Source organism: Mytilus californianus, unplaced genomic scaffold (genome assembly GCF_021869535.1).
Source record: "Mytilus californianus isolate M0D057914Y unplaced genomic scaffold, xbMytCali1.0.p SCAF_2, whole genome shotgun sequence".
NCBI lineage: Eukaryota > Metazoa > Mollusca > Bivalvia > Mytilida > Mytilidae > Mytilus > Mytilus californianus.
This window is the reverse complement of record NW_026262668.1, coordinates 1,793,655-1,815,405: the sequence shown is the minus strand read 5'-3', so window position 1 is coordinate 1,815,405 and position 21,751 is coordinate 1,793,655. Positions and strand designations below refer to the sequence as shown.

Here is a 21,751-nt window from a genome sequence, read left to right as displayed (position 1 = left end):
TGTTCATTCAACCTTCAAATCAAACGTAATCATGATGACATGCTCAAGGCGATATTTACTATACATATATATACTATACATGTACTATATATTAATCATTAGCAGCTTAGTTGTCATCCACACAATACACAACGCAGCACTGAATAAATGTGTATTTCCTGTTTTTAATGTATGTATACAAATCAAATCAGATACACGAAGGTAAGAATTTGGTCTAACATGATATCATCAATAGTACGTTCTCTTCAGTAAAATACCGTGAAAAGTTATTGTATATTTTGCTCACTCACATCTGCAATTACAAAAATGGCTTTAAGACTTAAACAGGTTTCCTAGAAATGGATTGTTTTGTATCTAATATTCAATGATGAGGTGATACAGCTTATGGCTTCCTTCATAACCAAAATTTCAAGAGATATTAAAAAAAGACAATTTCGTTGATTCATATGGCCAATATAATAAGATGAAAATACATGCCGCCACCCCACACCACCCAAACCCTCACCCTACTTCCAAGAAAGAGAATTTTAGATCTATCAGACCTTAACAGAATTGCATTTTAAAAAGATTGTATGTGTGCAAGTATTTAAAGGTAGTGAAAGGGATATATAATAATAATACACAATAATTTTTTTATCCAAGACCTTTAAGTGCATCAACTAAATTGCGCTCAGAATGTATGTACATGTCCATGCAAGACTTGACAGCATATTTGTCCTCAGTATCTTAATTGTCTTAAATGTTTTTAAACCAAGTATATCGACAAAAATTAATGTTTGATGTGAATAACAACTATAGGTATATGTCAGTTCATCAGGCATATAATTTAAGCCAGTTGTTCAATCGTCTGCACGGTAAACATGGAATATTGATTTCCATATATAGTTTACATAAATTTAATTCGTTAAAGTGAGACTAAAAATAGTAACATAGTAATTTGTTTTCATTTGTGGTAGATCAATGGAAGTGTCAAACAAAGGATTTACTTACGATTTCAATAATGAGAGACGTGGAATAGCACTGCTGATTCACAATGAAGTATTTGACAAATATTCTGGCTATAAAGACAGGCCCGGGGATAGTGGAGATTTTATCCGAATGCAGGAGATATTCACAAAACTAGGTTTTGATGTTGATGCGAAGAGAAATTTGACAGGTAGACAAATATTCAGCACTATACAAAAAGGTAAGATGAAATGTTGATGAATAGATTATATAAATATACTTTTTCACTTTTTTGGTCTTTTGGAAAATGTTGTTTGTGCTGTATTTAGACCCCTCTACCAAGGAATTTGTTTTACATGCACACGTATAAAAATTGCGGTTTTTATCCAACGCAATCATAGGTTTGAACGTTGTTTTCAATTTAGACTTGTTTATATATATAATATATATATATATTAAAATATAAGGAAATTTGTGAGTATTCTTCAATTATACAACCACACTAAAAACTAAAGATATCTTCAACTTGTGTCTTCCGAGCTCTAAATCATCCGAATCGGGGGGAAATTGAGAAACAAATTCCTATAGACACTACCAAAAAATGCCATCCATACAAACTTCCATCAGCCCTTCGATTTATTGACGGTTCGCGAGAGCAGATTTAAAGCTCTCTATGCTTGTTGTGCGCACACTTGTGTCTTATAGCTGGTTCCAGTTAATTATTGTGGACACAAAGAATGAATTTGTATGTTGTGGCGTTTAACTGATGGGTATGTCAAAACACCTAGTATTGTTTCTCACATGTTTTTCAATAATGCTAGTAGCTTGGTAGTTATCAAATTTTTTGGCTGTGATGGTTCTTCTTGGTCTTGCTGATTTTAAGAAGTCGTCCCACTGGACGTTAAGCAACCAACAATCAATCAATCAATAAGAAGTCGTCTGGATCAATAGCGGGAACCAGCCCATCAACCACCTTGTACGAAAATATATAAGTTTTTGACTTGTACGTCTGTGTCTCTTTTTGTCTCATTCAGTGAAAAGACAATTATTATATGAAATAACCTAGAATTAACATCACTCTATATACGGTAAAGTATCACTTAAAGAGTAGTTTTTGAGTCAGACGAATATCTCTGTTTATGAAAATGCCATATTTGAAGCTCTATGTCATATCGTATCAACTGAGAGATGTATATCTATGTTACTATACGAGATGTACATAAGACAAACTGATTTCGTCGCTTTTATCATAAATTATATATACATTGTACATGTAGTTAAATCCCCGGTTTTTAGTGGTTTTCGCTTTGTTTGAATTCTTTATTGAAGACCCATTGGTGGCCTTCGGCTGTTGTCTGCTCTATGGTCGGGTTGTTGTCTCTTTGACACATTCCCCATTTCTATTCTCAATTTTATTTAGTTTTCTGTGCTGTGAAGTGTTTTGTGTAGTGTTTGTCTGTTCATTTTAGTTTCATTTGGTCATTATGCTGTTTGTTTTTCTTCGTGGTTTTTATTGCCCCCTTTTGGTTACCATACCCTTTCATTCTATGGATATTGAATTGGCAAGTGAATAATGGCGGATAGATGTGTCAACGTATATTAGTTCCGCCTATAGAAGTTCCCCCACAAACTTTGTTATAAACAATGCCATATATGTTTCTTTTGGAACACATAGTGTATTTATTCCGTTCGGAACACATACTTTAATCTTCTATCCAGGGGAAAGAATATTCTAGAAAAATATTTTCCACATTGGGAACTTATTTTATGAAGGAACTTTTATTACATGACACATGCATACCCAGAGATGCTAATACAGTCGAGCTCTTGTTTTTTCTTGACTGAACTTTTTACATCTTTTGGGCATGCACAGGACTGTCTCATTTTGATTAGACATTTATGGTAATTTGAGAGGGGGAGAGTTACCATTTGATATAAAACAGTTTTTACAAACTCAAAAACTTTATCCCCCATATGAAAGGTAAAATATAAAGGCAAGAAGTATATATATATTATCAGATTTATTATTTACTTTCAAATTACTAACACAGATGTTTGTACCTCTTGTATCTTAAAAATTTATTTACCTATATACTTGATATAAAATATATATTAAAGTATATATGTAATTGTTTATAGAGATTTGCTGTTTCGTTCTTTCTTTTTACGAAAGATGAAATCCGAAGTTATGATATCCTCAAATTTCAACTATTTCGAAGTTTTGCCATTTCGTTTTAAAGAAAAATGAAAGGTTGAGGCTGTTAAAATGGTATATCGATTTCAGGATATTGATACACGCTATCGAGTGCAAACCTCACTAATCTTATCTGAAATTTCACGGAAATAATTTCTTGAAGAACATTAATTTTATTTGTATTATCAACATGTTTTGTCGTGAAAAAAATATATCAGTAAAAAATACGAATATCTGTGTAGTACTACGTGGGTGAATTCCATATTTGATTATGTAATAAAATAACGTCTAATGTCTAATGTCTATACCAGTCAAATGTTAAAAGGTTGTGAGGAATCACTAGCTTTTATTCTTCAACTATTGTATTTTCAGTTTCAGAGTCCAAATTTCATGAAAAATCCGATTGTTTTGTCTGTGTCATTGCTTCACATGGAGAAGAAATGCAGATTGAAACTAAAAACAATGTCATTATCAAAGAACATGTCATTGTTGGCACTGATGGACAATGTGTCAAAACAAGTGACATTGTAGAAATGTTCAATGAAGACTATTGTGAAGGCCTAAAAGATAAACCGAAATTATTCTTTATTCAGGTAAGCTGCAAACTCAAAGTAACAATTATTTAAACTATTCCATTTTTTTTCTCTCAAAATTCATTTGTAGAATACACAATTTCTAACCTTCCCATTTATTACTATAACAATAATGTAGTTAAAAGAGTCTTTTTATTGTGCTTTCGAGTATGGTCCACTTCATACGATATTTTTTAAATGTTGATTGTCATGGCTTTTTTTAAACAGTTTACATAGATACATATTGTATATAACCTTTATGTCATATATAAACAGATTTGTTTCTTGCTTACTCAGTTATACCGTTATGTTCATGTTTGTCATATGATGTGATTTCACCATACTGTGCAGCTAACTGTTCCGTTCATGAAACAGTCATTTACAATGAGGAGAGTGGAAATAACACCTGCATAAATATTATTACTTTTTTTTTACTACCGCTAAATATGATGTTTGATATTTTATAATTTTTGCATGGTGTATATATTTGTATTGTATTGTCTATATGCCTTCAATCCCCCGGGGTATAAATGTGCATATCATTAATAAATTATAAAAAAAATTGCAGGCTTGCAGAACAAGTAATGCTACCGTTTTGGGAATGGACAGTGGGCATACACTAACAATAACAGAACGAAAGCAGCCGCAAGGTGGCATTGTTGATGGCGTTGAGGATATGCAAGTTGACTCTAAAATAACCGATAATGTTGATTCCAGCTATATACCAACACATGAAAATCAAAAGTCCAACAATGAAAACTCTCAGTGTGAAGATAACCTGGAAACAAGACACTTATTATCTGCAGAAACGTACCTCAGCAGACGACAGCTAGTTCATCAGGTAACAGACGTTGAATGCCCTGAAGATACTTTACTGATGTTCGCCTCTTTATCCAGTAAGTACATACATGATTTCCACATTTTGTTTAGGTTTCGTATTCCTTTCAACTATGAGTTTGATTAAAAAAAATTACCATGATAATCAGAATTTGATATGTCATATTTTCCTCTCCTATTGTGTGTTTTTCTTTTATATCTTCCGTTGACTTCTTATAAGGTTAACATTATTGTTATTTCGGTTAAGTATATGCATGTTTGTAGTTACATAATATTTTATTTCTGTAAAACTAGGTCAACATTTTCACAAAATTTATCGTGTGATTGAATTTTAGTGTAAGGATTAAATGTGGAATTATCATTTCCGGCCAGGGATTGAATAAATAGTGTTATTTCTTATGCAGCAAAAATACTGCAATCTGATTGGTTAATTACCCCGGTGTAAATAACACACCACCCTTGTTCACCTCGGGATAAATAAAATTGTGCCAAAATATTAAAAAAAATTGGCAAAATTTGTAAAAAAATAAAATGTAAAAAAAAAAAAAAAGATAAAAGATAAAAAATAAATAAATTTGAAAACAAAAATTTGTAAAAAAATTAAAATTTTTTTTTTTCTGAATTTCCCCCCCCAAAAAAAAAAAATAGTATTTGACAATACGCAGCAACATCAACGTTGAAAACGTATTACACTGGAAATTTTTCATTAGCATTTTTCAATTTTACATCCCGGTTTAAAAATGAGTAAAGGAATTGTTCATCAGAAATAAATTCGTTATCTTGGTGTAATCAGGGGTGTACGGAATTTTACACCGTTGTTGAAAATTCATACACCCATTCGGCTGCGCCTCAGGGTGAATGAATTTTCAACAACGGTGTAAAATTCTGTACACCTCTGATTACACCAAGATAACTAATAGTATCTCTGTCAACGTATATTTGTTCCGTCTAACAGAAGTTCCTCTTGAAACAACTTTATTATAAACAATGCCATAATATCTGTTCCTGTTGGAATAAATATTCTGTACCCTTTATTCTGTAAGGAACAAATTTTGTAATATTTGTTCCAGTGGAGATAATATTACAGAATATTTCTTCCACTTGGAACTTATATTATGAAGGAACTTATGTTATATGACATCTCACATAGTTGCGTGAGGACAGGATCCTGAGTTGAGCCCCATAGTCTCTCCCCTTCATTTATCATAAATCCCCGATTTTCCAATATATATCAGTTATGTGTACCATATGAATAACAATATGCCATATTTTTACTCTGAATATACATGTTTACTATCAATTTGCCACTCGACTATAGAGCAAACACAGGATCCAGTCCTCGCGCACCTAGGGTATCTCACACCCGACTTTTAAAGATATTACTATTGACAGGACATTTGAGCTTTTTAAATTGACATTTGCCCTTCAATTTTTAGGATATTTGCGCTTTATCAACATAATATTTTAGTGTTGGTGCTTTATGATTCCCCTTTTCGTTTACCCGGGCCGGAAGAAATTTGTGTAACTATTCCCCTTCTTCACATGTACAATTTGTATTCTTAAGGGGACCATAATGACTGATGCTTGTGTCAGATGAAAACGACAACATTTCTTCGAATTATTATAAATTCCTCACAACAACCAGGACTCTTTTTTCAAGGTCAACGTGAACTGTACAGTACATGCGCAGCAAAAAAAAACACTATAAGCAAAGGAACAGCGCTTTTATTGCTGTTCGTCATCATGTCTTTTTATTGTATTGTTTGGTTGCTGTCTGTATTATATAAGATTATTCATAATTTTGTAGATAATTTTGCAGTTCGAAATTCCTCTGCTGGTGGCTGGCTATTAACTAGTCTGTACAGTCAAATCAAGGAATATATAGAGACTGGTAAAATATGTTCGACAGAATTTACCCAAATTCTAAATGGTGCTTTGAAAGAAATGACGACAAAGAACTTCAAACCATCTGATATCACTTCACGTTTGTACGGAGCATTTTCTCCTGGCTGTTTTACGCATTGTTTGTCCAGGGATGTATTCTTTCTGGAAAAGCAATACAAATAGAACTGTCGCCTTGTTGATCATATGTTTTCATATGGATGACTTGTTTGAAATCAATTTATTTCTTGTTGATTCTACATGCATTTAAACCAACGAAGTCATGAAATGATCTCAGCGTATAAATTTATTCTTTGGCTTCATGTTATTTTCAACTAAGCTTACATAGTGTTTAATTTTGCAATTTTGTCTCTTCAATATTTGAAATTACATGTATATTTTAATTATTACAGCAGTGACAATGATAGACAGTTTCCATTACACAGAGATTACACAGTGTTCACATATTACATGAACAATTGTTGAATAAAGTTTGACCTTAATTTCAATAAATACAGGAACCTCTTCAGAAAAAAAACCTCATCCTTGACTATGAATTATTATTTACATTTTTCCTACTAAGTGGTACAAATTATATTTAGTGGTTTTTATGTGTTTGACTGCACTAATTTCATCAAACTTGATAAAATCTAGATATTTATTTAACTGCCCTTACCTTAAGCTGAAAAATGACAACAAAGTGTTGTCCGTTGAGATGCAAACTCTACGATAAAGTAATATCTTCAATTTTGTTATGTTTTGTCTTGGTTTTTTTTATATTATTTGTGGTAACATTCCACTACAACTAGCGTGTAGGGTGTTTTCTCTGTTGATAAAGCACATACATACGTATTGCTGATTTCGATTATTTTAATAAAGGTCGATACCCACTATGAGCCTTGTTGCCAACTGTTTCGAAGATTGCATATTATTGTTGTTTCATTTTAGCTCACTTGGCCTTAGTTCATGTTTGTCCTGCGGCGGCGTTGTAACATTTTATTCTCTTCAACCACTGGGTTAATTTAGATCTATCTTTATAGACATTTTCGAAAACTATTCGATACTGACGCTTATACCTATGCCTATGCCTACAGATAACCTTCTTGAGAAGGGGTCATCTCAATGTGTACAACGACCACAGGCATTTATATTATATTTTTATCTAATTTTCATTTTAAATACTGTATAAACATTTATTTTGCATGATTTGCTTCTTTATTGGCACTGTTTTGCAGCTGAGAATTGACCGGGCTTTGTGTAAATTAGTAGAACTTTAATCAGTAACAGGAACGTGTAAAGGATTTTATAGCCTGAAATACAACGTATTAATATATAGATGATAGTTATCTTGGTGTTATCAGGGGTATACGGAAGTTTAGACCGGTGTTAAAAATTCATTGTAAAATTCCGTACACCCCTGATTACACCAAGAAAACGAATTTATTTCTTATGAAACGTTCCTTTACTAATTTTTATACCTGAGTTTAAAATTGAAAAATTCTTATGAAGAACTTCCACTTCACATTTCAACACCGATGTTGCTGCGCGTTGTCAAATATATTGTTTAGTCCCCTACCGACGAAGTGGAAGGGGACTTTAGGTTTTTTCTTTTAATTTTTTCTTTTTTTTAACTTTGAAATTTTTTGTTTGTCTGTTTGTTTCGTTTGTTTGTTTGGTTTTTTTTTTTTGGTTTTTTTTGTGGAGACTTAGACTACACTGAACAATTTTTATTTTGAAATGTATATTTTCTACTTGAGTCACCGAAGCGTCCATTACAAATCCTTAGACCTGTTGATTTACACAATTTTATTATACGCTTTGTGGTACCGTTAAAGTCCACAATTGTTCTAAAGTCCACAATACCGCTAAAGTCTACGACAAATTTCCGCTAAATTTCATAACGCCGTTAAAGTCCACAAACTTTCCGCAAAAGTCACAAAATGACCTGCTAAAGTCCACAAAAAAAACACCGTTTAAGTCAACACAATTTTTTGTAATTAAAAAAACAATTCGCTTTTTTTTATCCCGGCAGTAAAATAAAAAGCATGGACTTTTGTTCTTGGTAGTTATTTCTTATTAGCTTGAATTATATGTTTGATAAATGAAAAGATTACAGTATCTGTAGAAGATTTTGATCCCTATAAATTTGATCTGTGTATTGTGATTTTCTGTGAATCCAACCGGCAACAGTTCTGAAAAGTTATCTAGCTATGGTGCTCTTTTTGTATTCTTTAGTAACTATTTGTGCATCCACTAGAAAGACATAGCTTTCTCTTTATGTATATGCTAGAGACACTGACATATCTTGGAGCCTATATTTGACATTGAAAATTCCTTTGCAAATATCTATAAAACATGAGAACGAAATCTATTCAGTTTCAGTCAGGCTCAACAGCAGCCAAAACAGTCCATAAATCTCAAAGATAGACTTTAAACCATAATGCTCTTGTTTGAAATCAAAATAATAATAAATAAAAAAAAATTATAAGCGTATGCTGTTCTGCATTGTGTTTTACCCATGCCTGATTAGTACTAGTATTAAAGATTTTATTTCAACAATGCTACATAGATACATGTATAAGAAGATGTGGTATGAGTGCCAATGAGACAACTCTCCATCCAAGTCAAAATTTATGAAAGTAAACCATTTTAGGTCAAAGTACGGTCTTCAACACGGAGCCTTGGCTCACACAGAACAGCAAGCTATAAAAGGCCCAAAAAATTACTAGTGTAAAACTATTCAAACAGGAAAACCATCTATATAAAAAACGAGAAACGAGAAACACTTATGAACCACATCAACAAACTACTGAACACCAGATTCCTGACTTAGGACAGGTGCAAACAATTGCAGCGGGTTTAAACGTTTTAATGGTACCAAACCTTCATCCTTATCTGAAACAATAGTGTAACATCACAACATAGAAAGACACGCTATAAAATATCAATTGCAATGACTTAACTCAATCAAATATGTTGTAGGTCACTGTAAAACAATTTGAAGATGCAAATTTTATCAAAACACTCCTAACGGAAATTGATTGAACTTGCATAAACGAGGTTTTAGATTTAGATGAGAAAATCATCAGACTATAATACCATGCATTTGTAGAGTACTTTACACAAGACCTTTGAACACCAACTTTACTTCCGGTTAACCAGTTAATAGGTCGAACGATGATCCGAGTAACCTGGTCGGCAAAACTGTTCAATTGATAACACTAAAATAAACATTTTACCCTGATTTCAAGTTTGTCAGGAAAGACTAAACAAATCAAAGTGGCCTCTCGTGTCTTAGTTCCATCCATTGATTTGTTTGGTATCAAGGATAGGAAAGGCGATCAACATTATTTTCGTTTTTTGGTTAATAAACAAAAAAGTAAGAAATGAAAATTAAAAATTTAATAAACGACAGGAAATTCTGTACAACATATACATATCTAAATATTATCAAAACTAGAGGATCATGTGATCTTAAGCTTGTAACGCTCACTTGACCTAAATAAGCTCATTGCTGGATTTAAGGAAACACATAGTTTAAGCTTTTTCTATTGAAGCGTATTCTAAACTTTGGACCTCTAGTTCTCGATCACCATGGACATACATTTCTTCAAACTAAAATCTTCACGCCCTGAAGCTTCGTGCAAAAATTTAATTAATCTTTTGCCGAATTGTCATTTTTTTAGCAATGGTGGCCATCTTGGTTGGCTCGCGGGGCCATTGGATACTATTTGTTTCATCGAATATATTTTGAAAGAGGACCACCCGAGGACCATCCTCGCGGATTTTTTTTTTTTTCAGAAGACTAAAATGCGAAAAATTACGACGAACGTCGACAATGACGGTCGCTGAGTGGTGGCAAAAGCTCGCATGTAAGCAAAAAGAAAACAAATTAGATTAAAATCTATCGAAACAAAATACATTTGGTAGTTAACCAGACATAATTATGAAAGGGCAGCATTCATGGAGCATTATACCAAAGTTTGGTTCAAATTAAACAAATGATTTCAGAGGAGGAGATGTGTTTATTGTGGACGAACGGACGACGGATGCAGTAATGGCATTTAGCTTACATGACCAACAAGGTCATGTACTTGGCTTGACTTTCAACCGTACAATAATGGCTTCGATATAACCCTTTACTCATAATCTTATACCGAAATCTACATCTTTTAGACCCTGTACCCTACACATTCTCAGTCAAACAATCATGTACTTCTTTGGAGATTGTGGAACAAGGTAAAATCAATACTAAATCAAATGTACAAATACTCAGAATTCTTATCTAACTATTTCATTCGTGTAAAAAATCAAACACTGCCTTTTATGATAACTAGTAATTAACTGACAGAAAGACTTTCTGCAAATAAATGAAATTCAACTTCTTACTCTTATTATAAAAATCAACATAACTTTATAATATACAATTTATATATATTTTTTTTTCTATTTTTTAGTAGTTTACCTACTAATTATATCAAATGTTAATCACTTGTTATGTACGGATGTTCCAGACCATATACCCATTTGGACCATACGCGTACGGTCTGCCTAATTTTAAGAAATTGGTCAAATCTAGAATTAATAAGAAAAGTTGTAATTGAAAATAAAAACTTAACTAAATACAAAAGTCACGCTACATTGTAACTTAATCTGTTAATCTCCTGTATTAAGCATGTCAGTAATACATGAAATTGAGTTAAAATTCGAAAAAATATCTATACGGTCTAAATACTCATACATATATAACCAAACGAGAATAAACTCATATGGTCCGACCATACGCGTATGATCGGACCATATGCAGAGTATACGCATATGGTTATGCGTATGGTCCAAATACTCATATGGTCTGGAACAGTGATATAAACCTTTGATATATGTTTGATAAAAATCTGGCAAGAATTGTACACATGAGAGCACTTATAATGCAATTTTCCATATTTATTAAAATTTCCATGGAGTAAAAATCTTTTTAAAATGGTTGATCGCAATTGACCGATACATTGCTGATATAAACCTTTGATATAAGTTTGATAAAAATCTGGCAAGAATTGTACACTTGAGAGCACTTACTAAACTGGACGGACGGACACACGAACACACCGACGTCGCGCAGGGGACAAAAATATACACACAATGATCTTGAAAATTCAAAGTAGAAGCACACAAAGTTGTGATACTGTGAATTTAAGTAAGGTTGAAAATCTTTTTTAATGGCTATGGTGTAAATAAGTTCAGAGGAAATTTACCATATCTTTTAAAGAGCGGAGAGTCGGTCGTTAAAAATTCAAATCGAAAATATGAGCTGTATACTACACTGTAAGTCAAATTCTGTATAATGTGCTGACAAATTTCTGTTTAATGAAAATATATACATGTATTAACTTAATCTGCCCTTGTTCTTTTGCCATCTTAGTCTTCAATATTTATTATGAATACTGTGATTTCGACTATATATAAGTGTCGAAGGTCAGTCTAGAAAGTATTCGGTATGAAAAATAGCTAGGAAAACTTAGGAAACAACCATTTAACTCTAAGGGGGGTTCCCAGGGGGGGTACGGTTTTGATTTTGATAACTATTCTGATTCCCAACTTTGAAGAAATAATTATTTTTTATCAAGTAGAAGGGAGGAAAATAAATCTGATTGAGAGTTTTGTCTTTAAATTTATTGGTAAGTTCTTAAAACAATTAATAAAATGAAAATAATTATGTACGAAAAAAACGTAATCCGCCCCTTTCAAAGTTAAATGGTCGTTCCCTTACAATTAATCAATTAATGGTCTACTCCTTTTGTTTTCGTTAAAGATTTTCAAAATTACCCAGCATATTCTGGTTGCGCACGCAGTCTCATTTAGAACAAAAACACGAAGCGTTATCTAAAACGGTCCATAGGAACATAGGAATGTCGATTGCATGTAATAAATTATACAACGTACTTATATGTTATCTGCAGCGGTTAAAAGCTTGAATGATTTAATGCATGTTTACAGCTATACCATTTATATATTTACTTTAAAGTAATTCAGGTACTTGGGGACAGGACAGTTTTTTTTCCTCCCCCTTTTTTACCAAATACTTTTTTTTTTTTATCGTTTTTCCTATTCTTTTAATTATTTTCGTGTTTTTCTGTGAATACTTACACAAATATACTGGAAATAACATTTGTATGCCCTGTCTGAATTTAAAAAAACAGCAAATATTATTAGCACATGATCTAGCAAGTATAATACACCTTATCGCTATTTGTCCGCCATTACTGGACATCACAAAGGTTCCCGTAAAAATTTGAGGTCATAATAGAAAACATCTGTGGCCACAATGGAAAAGTGATTGTTCAAGAGGCGCAGATTCTAGGGTCAAGCGGCGCAGATTTCCAAATAGCAATAAGGTCTATACCGCTCCGCATCTAGTTTTTCTTACAAAAGAAAGTAACAACATTCGCTCTTTATCGATTTTGAAAGCAGTGCATGTCACAAATAGATGTCTTAATTACTAGTTATACTGATCATAAACCAACTGGTTCATTCAAGATTCAAATCAAGCTTAACATGCTAAGGACGATATCCTAAACATGACGTCAAATACGGGTTTAAAATCACTAACATCTCTATATATGCATATTGTCTTTCTTTAATTGTTTAACATTTCATACCGATATAACATGTTACTTTTATTATTCTTCCCTTAGTTTATTTATTTTGTATTTACATTGTATCATAGGTCAAATTTATTTGTTCAGTGTATGTTCAATGGTGTTAATATGTCCTTTGATTGAGTTAAGCTATTTCAGTTGATATTTTATAGTGTGTCTTTCTATGTTGTGATGTTACACTATTGTTTCAGAGAAAGGGTGAAGGTTTGGTACCATTAAAACGTTTAAACCCGCTGCATTTGTTTGCACCTGTCCTAAGTCAGGAATCTGATGTTCAGTAGTTGTCGTTTGTTGTCGTTTGTTGATGTGGTTCATAAGTGTTTCTCGTTTCTCGTTTTTTATATAGATTAGACCGTTGGTTTTCCCGTTTGAATAGTTTTACAATAGTAATTTTTGGGGCCCTTTATAGCTTACTGTTCGGTGTGAGCCAAGGCTCCGTGTTGAAGACCGTACTGTGACCTATAATGGTTTACTTTTATAAATTTTGACTTGGATGGAGAGTTGTCTCATTGGCACTCATACCACATCTCTATATATGTATCTATACAAAACACAGTCATCAATACCGTCTATATAATGTCGTTTTCTCGTCATATAAAGGTATATCACACCATATAAAGGTATATCACACCATATAATTGAACAAAAACCACATCTTATAATGAAAATAAATATAATAAGACAGTTTTTGCGTTCCATATAAAAAAGTTGAGAAAATTCACAATTTAAGTCTTCAAAAATCGTCTGCATGATAAACTACTATACTAACAACACGAAGACTGGTTCTATAAATAGTAACATAGTCTTAAATTGATTTTCTTTTCTTTCTTTGTGATAGTATAACATAATGGATGTTGTAAACAAAGAATTTACATACGATTTCAATAATGAAAAACGTGGAATAGCACTGCTGATACACAATGAAATATTTGACGAAAATTGTGACTACAACGACAGGCCCGGTGATAATGGAGATTTTAACCGAATGCTGGAAATATTTACGAAACTTGGATTTGATGTTAAACCGTACAGAAATTTGACAGCCACGCAAATAAGGAAGACAATGGAAAAGGGTAAGCTATATACTGTAGAAGCTATTATATGTGAATTATATATGTGAGACATGTAGAGCTATTAGCAATTAGTCAATATACGGTCTGCCACTTGAACACTTCCAAAACCCTGAAACATATATATAGTTAGTACAAAAGATAATGACTGACGAAAAGTGGTGGGGTTGATATTGTACATAAGCCAAAGAACAAAGGTACAAATCAGGAAATGAAAAACACTTACATATATAAATCTATGATAACGCGGTATATTAGACACCACCCCCCCCCCCCCCCCCCCCCCCCCCGCAAATAAATTTAAAAACCATGACAGTGGTGTAACAGTCAAAAATAAGAACAAACTAAAATCAGTATTTCATTATATCCTGACTATAAATGATAGTTTAACTAAACAGGTTGGTGACAAATATAAGAGAAGCGTGACCGTTTATAAGAATATTATAAGCCATAATTCCATAAGTCCCCTACACTTAATACATGTACTATCGACTTTTTTTAAGAACCAAGTATCCTTTCGGTCTGTTTTTTTTTTTATAGACAGAGAATATATTTAAATATCCTGCAAGTTATTTAAGACTTCTTGAGATTTTTTCACCATCATTTAAGCTATATAAGATGACCTATAATTGTTGAGTTTTTCTTGCAGTATAAAAGTAATATAACATATATTCATCTTAAGCTTCGGTTTCTTGTCCTACTAGAAAATGTTCCTGTTTGTTTACATTTTACATCATATTTACGCGGGAAAACATGGTCCGACTCGAATGTTCGCAATATGCAGATGGTTTTGTTTTATGTTATGCTTTTTTTATTTGTAGAAGTTTGAGAGAGAGAATAACATTTGAACCCAGATTTTAAAACTCTCCACATACTTTTAGTTTTAGACAAATGATTTTGTATTAGTTGTTATTGGCTTTGAACTATCTTTAGCATGTTTAGTAACTGCGAGTACTCTCAGATATGTACTTTGTGTATTTTTGGTTGTGGGGGATGTATAAATACTCGGCCACGTCCGGTTTGTGTTTTTGTTAGTTATTTTTCTGCTGCTTTGTATTAATCTGATGAGTTAAGCCCTTTTAACTAATTTCTATACGACCGCAAATATAAAGGTAGGACGTTGTCGTCGTCGTCGAGTATAAGTGTACGGATCTCTAAGAAATTGTACCACAATGTTCCATACCATAAAAGGAAGGTTGGGATTGATTTTGGTTTTTTCTTTGTCCGGATTTTTTAGGAATTAGAGGCCAAAAAGGGACGTAAAACAAACATTTTTCTTGCTTTAGGACAAAAACTTGTGTATGGATTTCTATGAAATTGTACCACAAGGTTCCATTATCCAAAAGGAAAGTTGGTGTGATTTTCGGGGTTATTGTCCTAACTGTTTTGGAAATAGGGGCCAAAAAACAAGCATTTTTCTTGTTTCAGGACAATAACTTGTGTATAAGGGTATAAGTGTATGGATCTCTATGAAATTGTACCACAAGGTTCCATACCTGAAAAAGAAGGTTGGGATTGATTGTGGGGTTCATGGTCCAAAACCGATGGGGTTTATGGTCCAAACCGTTTAAAAATTGGGAGCCAAAATACAAGGATTTTCTTGTTTCCGGACAATAACTTGAGTATAAGTTTATGGATCTCTATGAAATTGTACCACAAGGTTCCATGCCGAAAAAGAAAGGTTAGGATTGATTTTGGGGTTATAGCCCTAACCGTTTAGGGAAAAGGGTCCAAAAACATGCAATACTTTTCTAATACTTTGTATGAATTGCTTATTTCTGTCCACTTTCAATGGGGTTTAATTCAAAGTAATAAATTCTTTGGGCTCTTTAATATGCTGAATCTAACCGTCTATTTAGATTTTTAATTTAAGACTCTGTTTTCAAATTGGTCCACTTTAAAGTCCGAAATTAAACTTTGTTTGTTTTCAACAAAAATTAAATTCTTGGGTTTCTAGTATTTAGATTTTTTTATTTTGGGCCCGTATTTTAAATTGGTCCACATTAAGGTCCAAAGGGTCCAAAATTGAATTCAGTTCGAGTTTAACAAAAATTGAATTCTTGGGTTTTTTTGATATGTTAAATATAAACATGTATTTAGATTTTTGATTTTGGGCCCAGTTTTCAAGTTAGTCCAAATCAGGGTCCAAAATTAAACTTTGTTTTATATGGGGTTCTTTAATATGCTGAATCTAACCGTGCATTTAGATTTTGAATTTTGGGCCCCGTTATCAAATTGGTCCACATTGAGGTCCAAAGGATCCAAAATTAAACTTTGTTTGATTTCATCAAAAAATGAATTCTAGGGGTTCTTTGATAAGCTGAATTTAACCATGTATTTAGTTTTGGATAATGTACCCTAATAGGTAAATGTCAATTTCAAATTTTTAAGTTCTTATAACACATTCTTTCTGTGTCAGAATCCTATGCTGTGTCAAATATTTATTTACAATCCAAATTCAGAGCTGTATCAAGCTTGAATATTGTGTCCATTCTTGCCCCCAACTTTTCAGAGCTGTATCAAGCTTGAATGTTGTGTCCATTCTTGCCCCCAACTGTTCATGGTCTGACCTCTGCGGTTGTATCAAGCTACGCCCTGCGGAGCATTTTATTAAAGTGTGTTCATATTGCCTTTTAGGGGGAGGGTTTTTCGCCAGCAAACATGTTTAACCCCGCCACATTCTGTATGTGCCTGTCCCAAGTCAGGAACCTGTAATTCAGTGGTTGTTATTTGTTGCTGTATATCAAATTTATTTTTCGATTATTATTTTGTACTTAAAGCAGGCCGTCAATATTCTATTTTGAATTGTTTTACATTTGTCATTTCGGGGCCTTTTACAGCTAACTATGCGGTATGGGTTTTACTCATTGTTGAAGGCCTTACGGTGACATATAGGTGTTAACTTCTTTGTCATTTGGTCCTAGGTGGAGAGTTGTCTCATTGGCAATCATACCAAATCTTCTTATTTTTATGTTTACCATATCAATTCTGAACGGACGAATGTATAGGAAGATTTATAGAATGCATCGATGCTGATGATGATACGTTGTTACGTTTTTGTAATTGTGTATTTTCTAGTTTCAGAAATGTCCAAAATTCATGAAAAATCTGATTGTTTTGCTTGTGTCATTGCTTCACATGGGGAAGAAATGGAGTTGGAAACCGAAAACAATATCCATATCAATGAACATGTAATTGTAGGCACTGATGGGCAAGTTGTCAAAACAAGGGATATTGTAGAAATGTTCAATGCAGATAATTGTGTAGAACTTAAAGATAAACCGAAATTCTTCTTTATTCAGGTGAGCACAATAGGCAATATAATGTTTTCATTTCTTGGCGTTTAGCTGTTCCATTTTTCAAACGTAATGTATTTCTTTTGTTGATGGTACCATTTATCACATTACAATTTATTGTTATACAGTAGCTAATAATTCCACAGGAGTATATTTTAGATCGTCTTATTCATTCAAACACTGCTAAATATTGCTAGACATGTTTTATTGTAATAGATTACAATTTACATTATTCGTGTTATTGCTAATACTAGTAGATTACAATTTACTTTATTCGTGTTATTGTTAATACAGGTAAATACATTTTTCTTTCTTAGTGAAACAGACTTTTTCAATAAAGTTATTTCATTTAAATAAATTCCAGGCTTGCAGAACTAGCAATGCTACCGTTTTAGGAATGGACAGTGGACATACAGTAACAATAACAGAACGAAAGCAGCCACAAGGTGGCATTGTTGATGGTATTGAGAATATGCAAGTTGACTCTCAAATAATCGACAAAGTTGATGCAAATTGTATATCAACAAATGCAAACTCTCTGTGTGAAAATAATCTTGACACAAGACACTTGTCATCTGCTGAAAGAACCCTCAGTAGACAACAGCTAGTTCACCAGGTAACAGACGTTGAATGCCCTGATGATACTTTGTTGATGTTTGCCTCCTTATCTAGTAAGTACAAATGTCATAACTGAAAAAAAGAAGGGAGACACCAAAGGGCTATCAAAATCTTAGGTCGAAAAGGGACAGACAACACTCAGACGAAAAGGAAAAAAATAGAAACATTACACAGAAAGCTACAGACTGAGCAACACGGACTCCACTGAAAATTGACGGTAAACTCGGGTGTTCAGGAAGGGTATTCAGGCGCCATTTGTTTTTGTTTATAAAGACAAATTAAAATTCGGTGAAATTATGAACGTGAATAGTAGAACGGGATTTATGTTTTTGACAAATTGAACATATTCGTGGCCATATGATATATATATCCCGTTTGCCTTCACATGAGCTTAGGGTATGGTCCCCTTTTTCTTGTTATATTTTTTGTGTGGAATTTTTATAAGAAATTATTCAATATTTCAACTTATTTTTGCTCTTTTGATATTATCTTAATTGCTCTTTTAACTTATGTCTACATGTTCTTGCTCTTTTCTGTACAATCTTCCAATAACTAAGAGTGCTGCACGTATGCAAGACTGTAATGTAGTAAGTTTCAATATTGTGAAACTATCGCTGATTACAATAGTTTATTGTTATAAGTTTTAATAATAAAATGTCTGCCCAGGAAAAAAAATCGTTTGTTTATTGTTATAAGTTTAATAAAAAATGTCTGCTCAGGAAAAAAAATCGTTTGTAACAGCAAATTTCAACAGAACGGAACATCTACATGTGTGCTAATTCAAAGCGCGCACATCAATAAATATACGTTTATACGAGTTATTTTTGTATTAATGAATCTTGATTGACAGTGAAAATAAAATTTCACAATTTAGATGTGGTTTACAAGCCGGCAATTTAAGACTACTGGACAATTCAAATACATCAGATTTTGTCCGTCATATTTTTGTACATGAAATTAAAGAAAACCTTCTGTATGTTACTCAGTAATTTTGGCTACTTGTAAAATTATTATTTTTTCAATGAATGTTATTATTTAAGGTAGATGGGGGAGGGGGGTCTAAATTAAAATCCATATAATTTTTTAATTATTTGCCAAAATGTAGTTTATATCATGCTTTTTTCAAAAATATAATAAAGCGTATGGGCTCCTTTTGAAGCTACAGATTGTGCAAAATTTTGTATAGATCATGCATGGAAACTCCTATTGTGTGTGATTAAAAGAAAACTTAACCATAGAATTTAAAGATAAAATATGAGACGACAGCTCTTATAATGTGCTTTCAGAAAATAAAAATAAAAATTGGGGACACGAAAATTCGTTTTCCTTCTACAAAACGAAATAGGTACATTCATAATATATTCCTTTATAAAAGTAACTATATCTGAGTTATCTCCCCTTAAATGGCAAAGATGAAAAAATTGAATCAAACAAAAAGTATCCTGTATTTGTAAGAAACAGTTGGAAAAATATCATAAAGCAAATAATTTTCTTCATTTATTTCAAAAGTTTTGTAAATGAATTACATTCTCGCGAAATTTGCCTATTTCATTTACAATCCAACTTTTGAATCTTTTGAACACGATACGCGTGTCTTGCATACAAAATTTTAATCCTGGTATCTATGATGAGTTTATTCAAAGAGCATAAAACACTTTTAAATAATTTAAATAATATAATTCATTTGGTTAATTTTTGGTTGAAGAAAAATGTTTATTTTCTAATTACTTACCATTTGAACCGATTTTGCTTACACACGTTGAATTTTTTTGATAAGGTTCCTTAAAAGTATTTAATAAAATCATTGACCCGGCGCCTCGGACCAATAAACGATACACAGAATGGTAAATTTTCAATCGAAAATTAGGAGAAATAAAAGAACTTAGTATAATGTATTATCAAATGACATTATGTGTTTTACAAATATACGGTACTTTACACACTGTTCTTATATATCCTGTGTTGTTTGGAACAGTTTTCATTATGTAAGATAAATTATAATTTTGTAGGTAACTATGCCGTTCGGAATCCCACTAATGGTGGCTGGTTATTAACTAGTCTTTACAGTCAAATCAAGGAACATATAGACACTGGTAAAATATGTTCGACAGAATTTACCCAAATTCTAAATGGTGCTTTGAAAGAAATGACGACAAAGAACTTTAAACCGTCTGAAATCACTTCACGATTGTATGGAGCATTTTCTCCTGGATGTTTAACGCATTGTTTGTCTAGGGATGTTCTCTTTCTGGAAAAGTAATACAAATAGCACTGGCGCCTTGTTGATCATTTGTTTTCATAGGGATGACTTGTTTCAAATCAATTTATTTCTTGTTGATTCTACATGCATTTTTAAACGTTATTTTGATTTTCAACTAAGATTACATATATTGCTTTTGCAATTTTGTCTTGTACAATACAAATAGAGCTGTCGCTATATTGATCACATGTTTGCATATGGATGACTTGTAACTTGTTGCAAATTTATGTATTTATTGTTAATTCTACCTGCATTTAAATCAATGGAGTCATGAAATTATCTCGTATAAATTTATTCTTTGAAGTTATTTTAATTTTCAACTAAGCTTACATACTATTACTTTCCAATTTGTCTCGTTCCGTATTTATAATTACATGTCTATTTTAATAATTACAGCAGTGACAAAGATAGACAGTTTACATTACACAGAATGTTTACAAATCACATAAACAATTGTTGAATAAAGCTTGACCTTGATTTTAATCCAAAACTGATACAGGGACCTCTCAAGAAAAAAAACGCATCCTTGACTATGAATGATTATATATACATTTTTTCCTACTAATTTGTTCAAATTATATTTAGTGGTTTTTATGTTTGACTGCCTGAATTTCATCAAACTTGAAATAATCAAGATGCTTATGTAACTGCCCTTACTTTGAGCAGAAAAATGACAACAAAAACGCTGAGATTCAAGCTCTAAGATACAAAAAAAAAAGATTTTTTTTATTGGTTTTTGTTTCAAACACCAATAAAAAAAATTCACAAAACGGTAAAATTGTGTTCGTTCCGATCAACATTAATAAAGTCAGTTTTAAATGTCCCGAATGCTTTCTTTTCTGTTGATATTATCTTTGCCAATTTCGGTCCAGCTTTGAAAAACCCGGCCGCTTCAACTGAATACTCGTTAAAAACCCTGACAATGTAAAAAGCTGAAATAGGAGAGAAGTATATGTGTTTTGTGCTCAAAACTTGTATTTAATTACTTGAAAGTCTGTATTATCATGAATAAAGCTGACTTACTTGCGAAATGAAAGTAAACCGATGAAAAAACCTGGTCTGCATTAAAAAAAAACACGATCCCAAAGGGACACTATACCTGATGTGATTCTACTCTACAAATATTCCAGAATTTGATTAACATGTTTTGAGGTCCATGAATTTAAAAAAGACAAATTGCATTTACATTTTTTGTTGTTTTGTGCCATTGCATAAACATTGGTATGATTAAAAAAATTTCAGCTTCACGAAAAAAACCCGAACCCTGCTATGTCGTATGTAACTTTTAATAGTTAACAGTGGCAGATTCAAAGCGGGCTAATAGGTCGTACTCCTTGATTTGAAAATATATAATTTTTTAGCATAAGATAGTCTAAAAAAATCTTGCATCGCTCCGCTCGGCAGTATTACTTCCGTTTTCGA

General features: G+C 32.4%; 2 protein-coding genes across 6 annotated transcripts; both read left to right on the top strand.

Annotated features, from left to right (window-relative positions):
- The first annotated feature begins 94 nt into the window (after positions 1-94).
- On the top strand, positions 95-7,322 carry LOC127729073 (caspase-3-like). 4 transcript variants are annotated; one of them, XM_052236727.1, is made up of 5 exons: positions 95-201; positions 957-1,186; positions 3,512-3,732; positions 4,280-4,607; positions 6,356-7,322. In XM_052236727.1, exons 2-5 carry the CDS (start codon positions 961-963, stop codon positions 6,613-6,615), a joined length of 1,035 nt encoding a protein of 344 aa, XP_052092687.1. In that variant the 5' UTR covers positions 95-201; positions 957-960; the 3' UTR covers positions 6,616-7,322. The 4 variants fall into 4 exon arrangements, with proteins under 4 accessions (XP_052092687.1, XP_052092685.1, XP_052092686.1 ...); XM_052236725.1 differs by having other exon boundaries at positions 151-169; XM_052236726.1 differs by lacking the exon at positions 95-201 and adding an exon at positions 657-677.
- A 6,514-nt stretch (positions 7,323-13,836) lies between these two features.
- Positions 13,837-21,152, top strand: LOC127729075 (caspase-7-like). 2 transcript variants are annotated; one of them, XM_052236731.1, is made up of 4 exons: positions 13,837-14,158; positions 17,240-17,457; positions 17,816-18,122; positions 20,079-21,152. In XM_052236731.1, the coding sequence occupies exons 1-4, from the start codon at positions 13,933-13,935 to the stop codon at positions 20,327-20,329; spliced, it is 1,002 nt and encodes a 333-aa protein (XP_052092691.1). In that variant the 5' UTR covers positions 13,837-13,932; the 3' UTR covers positions 20,330-21,152. The 2 variants fall into 2 exon arrangements, with proteins under 2 accessions (XP_052092691.1, XP_052092690.1); XM_052236730.1 differs by having other exon boundaries at positions 13,838-14,158; positions 17,234-17,457.
- Positions 21,153-21,751: the final 599 nt, after the last annotated feature.

Excerpts from the sequence above, each read along its gene's own strand:
- LOC127729073 (XM_052236727.1), top strand. The coding sequence starts at position 961 with ATGGAAGTGTCAAACAAAGGATTTACTTACGATTTCAATAATGAGAGA. Across the intron at positions 1,187-3,511 it reads ATTCAGCACTATACAAAAAG|TTTCAGAGTCCAAATTTCAT; the intron begins GTAAGATGAAAT and ends TTGTATTTTCAG. Across the intron at positions 3,733-4,279 it reads CGAAATTATTCTTTATTCAG|GCTTGCAGAACAAGTAATGC; the intron begins GTAAGCTGCAAA and ends AAAAAATTGCAG.
- LOC127729075 (XM_052236730.1), top strand. The coding sequence starts at position 13,933 with ATGGATGTTGTAAACAAAGAATTTACATACGATTTCAATAATGAAAAA. Across the intron at positions 14,159-17,233 it reads AAGGAAGACAATGGAAAAGG|TTTCAGAAATGTCCAAAATT; the intron begins GTAAGCTATATA and ends TGTATTTTCTAG. Across the intron at positions 18,123-20,078 it reads GATGTTTGCCTCCTTATCTA|GTAACTATGCCGTTCGGAAT; the intron begins GTAAGTACAAAT and ends ATAATTTTGTAG.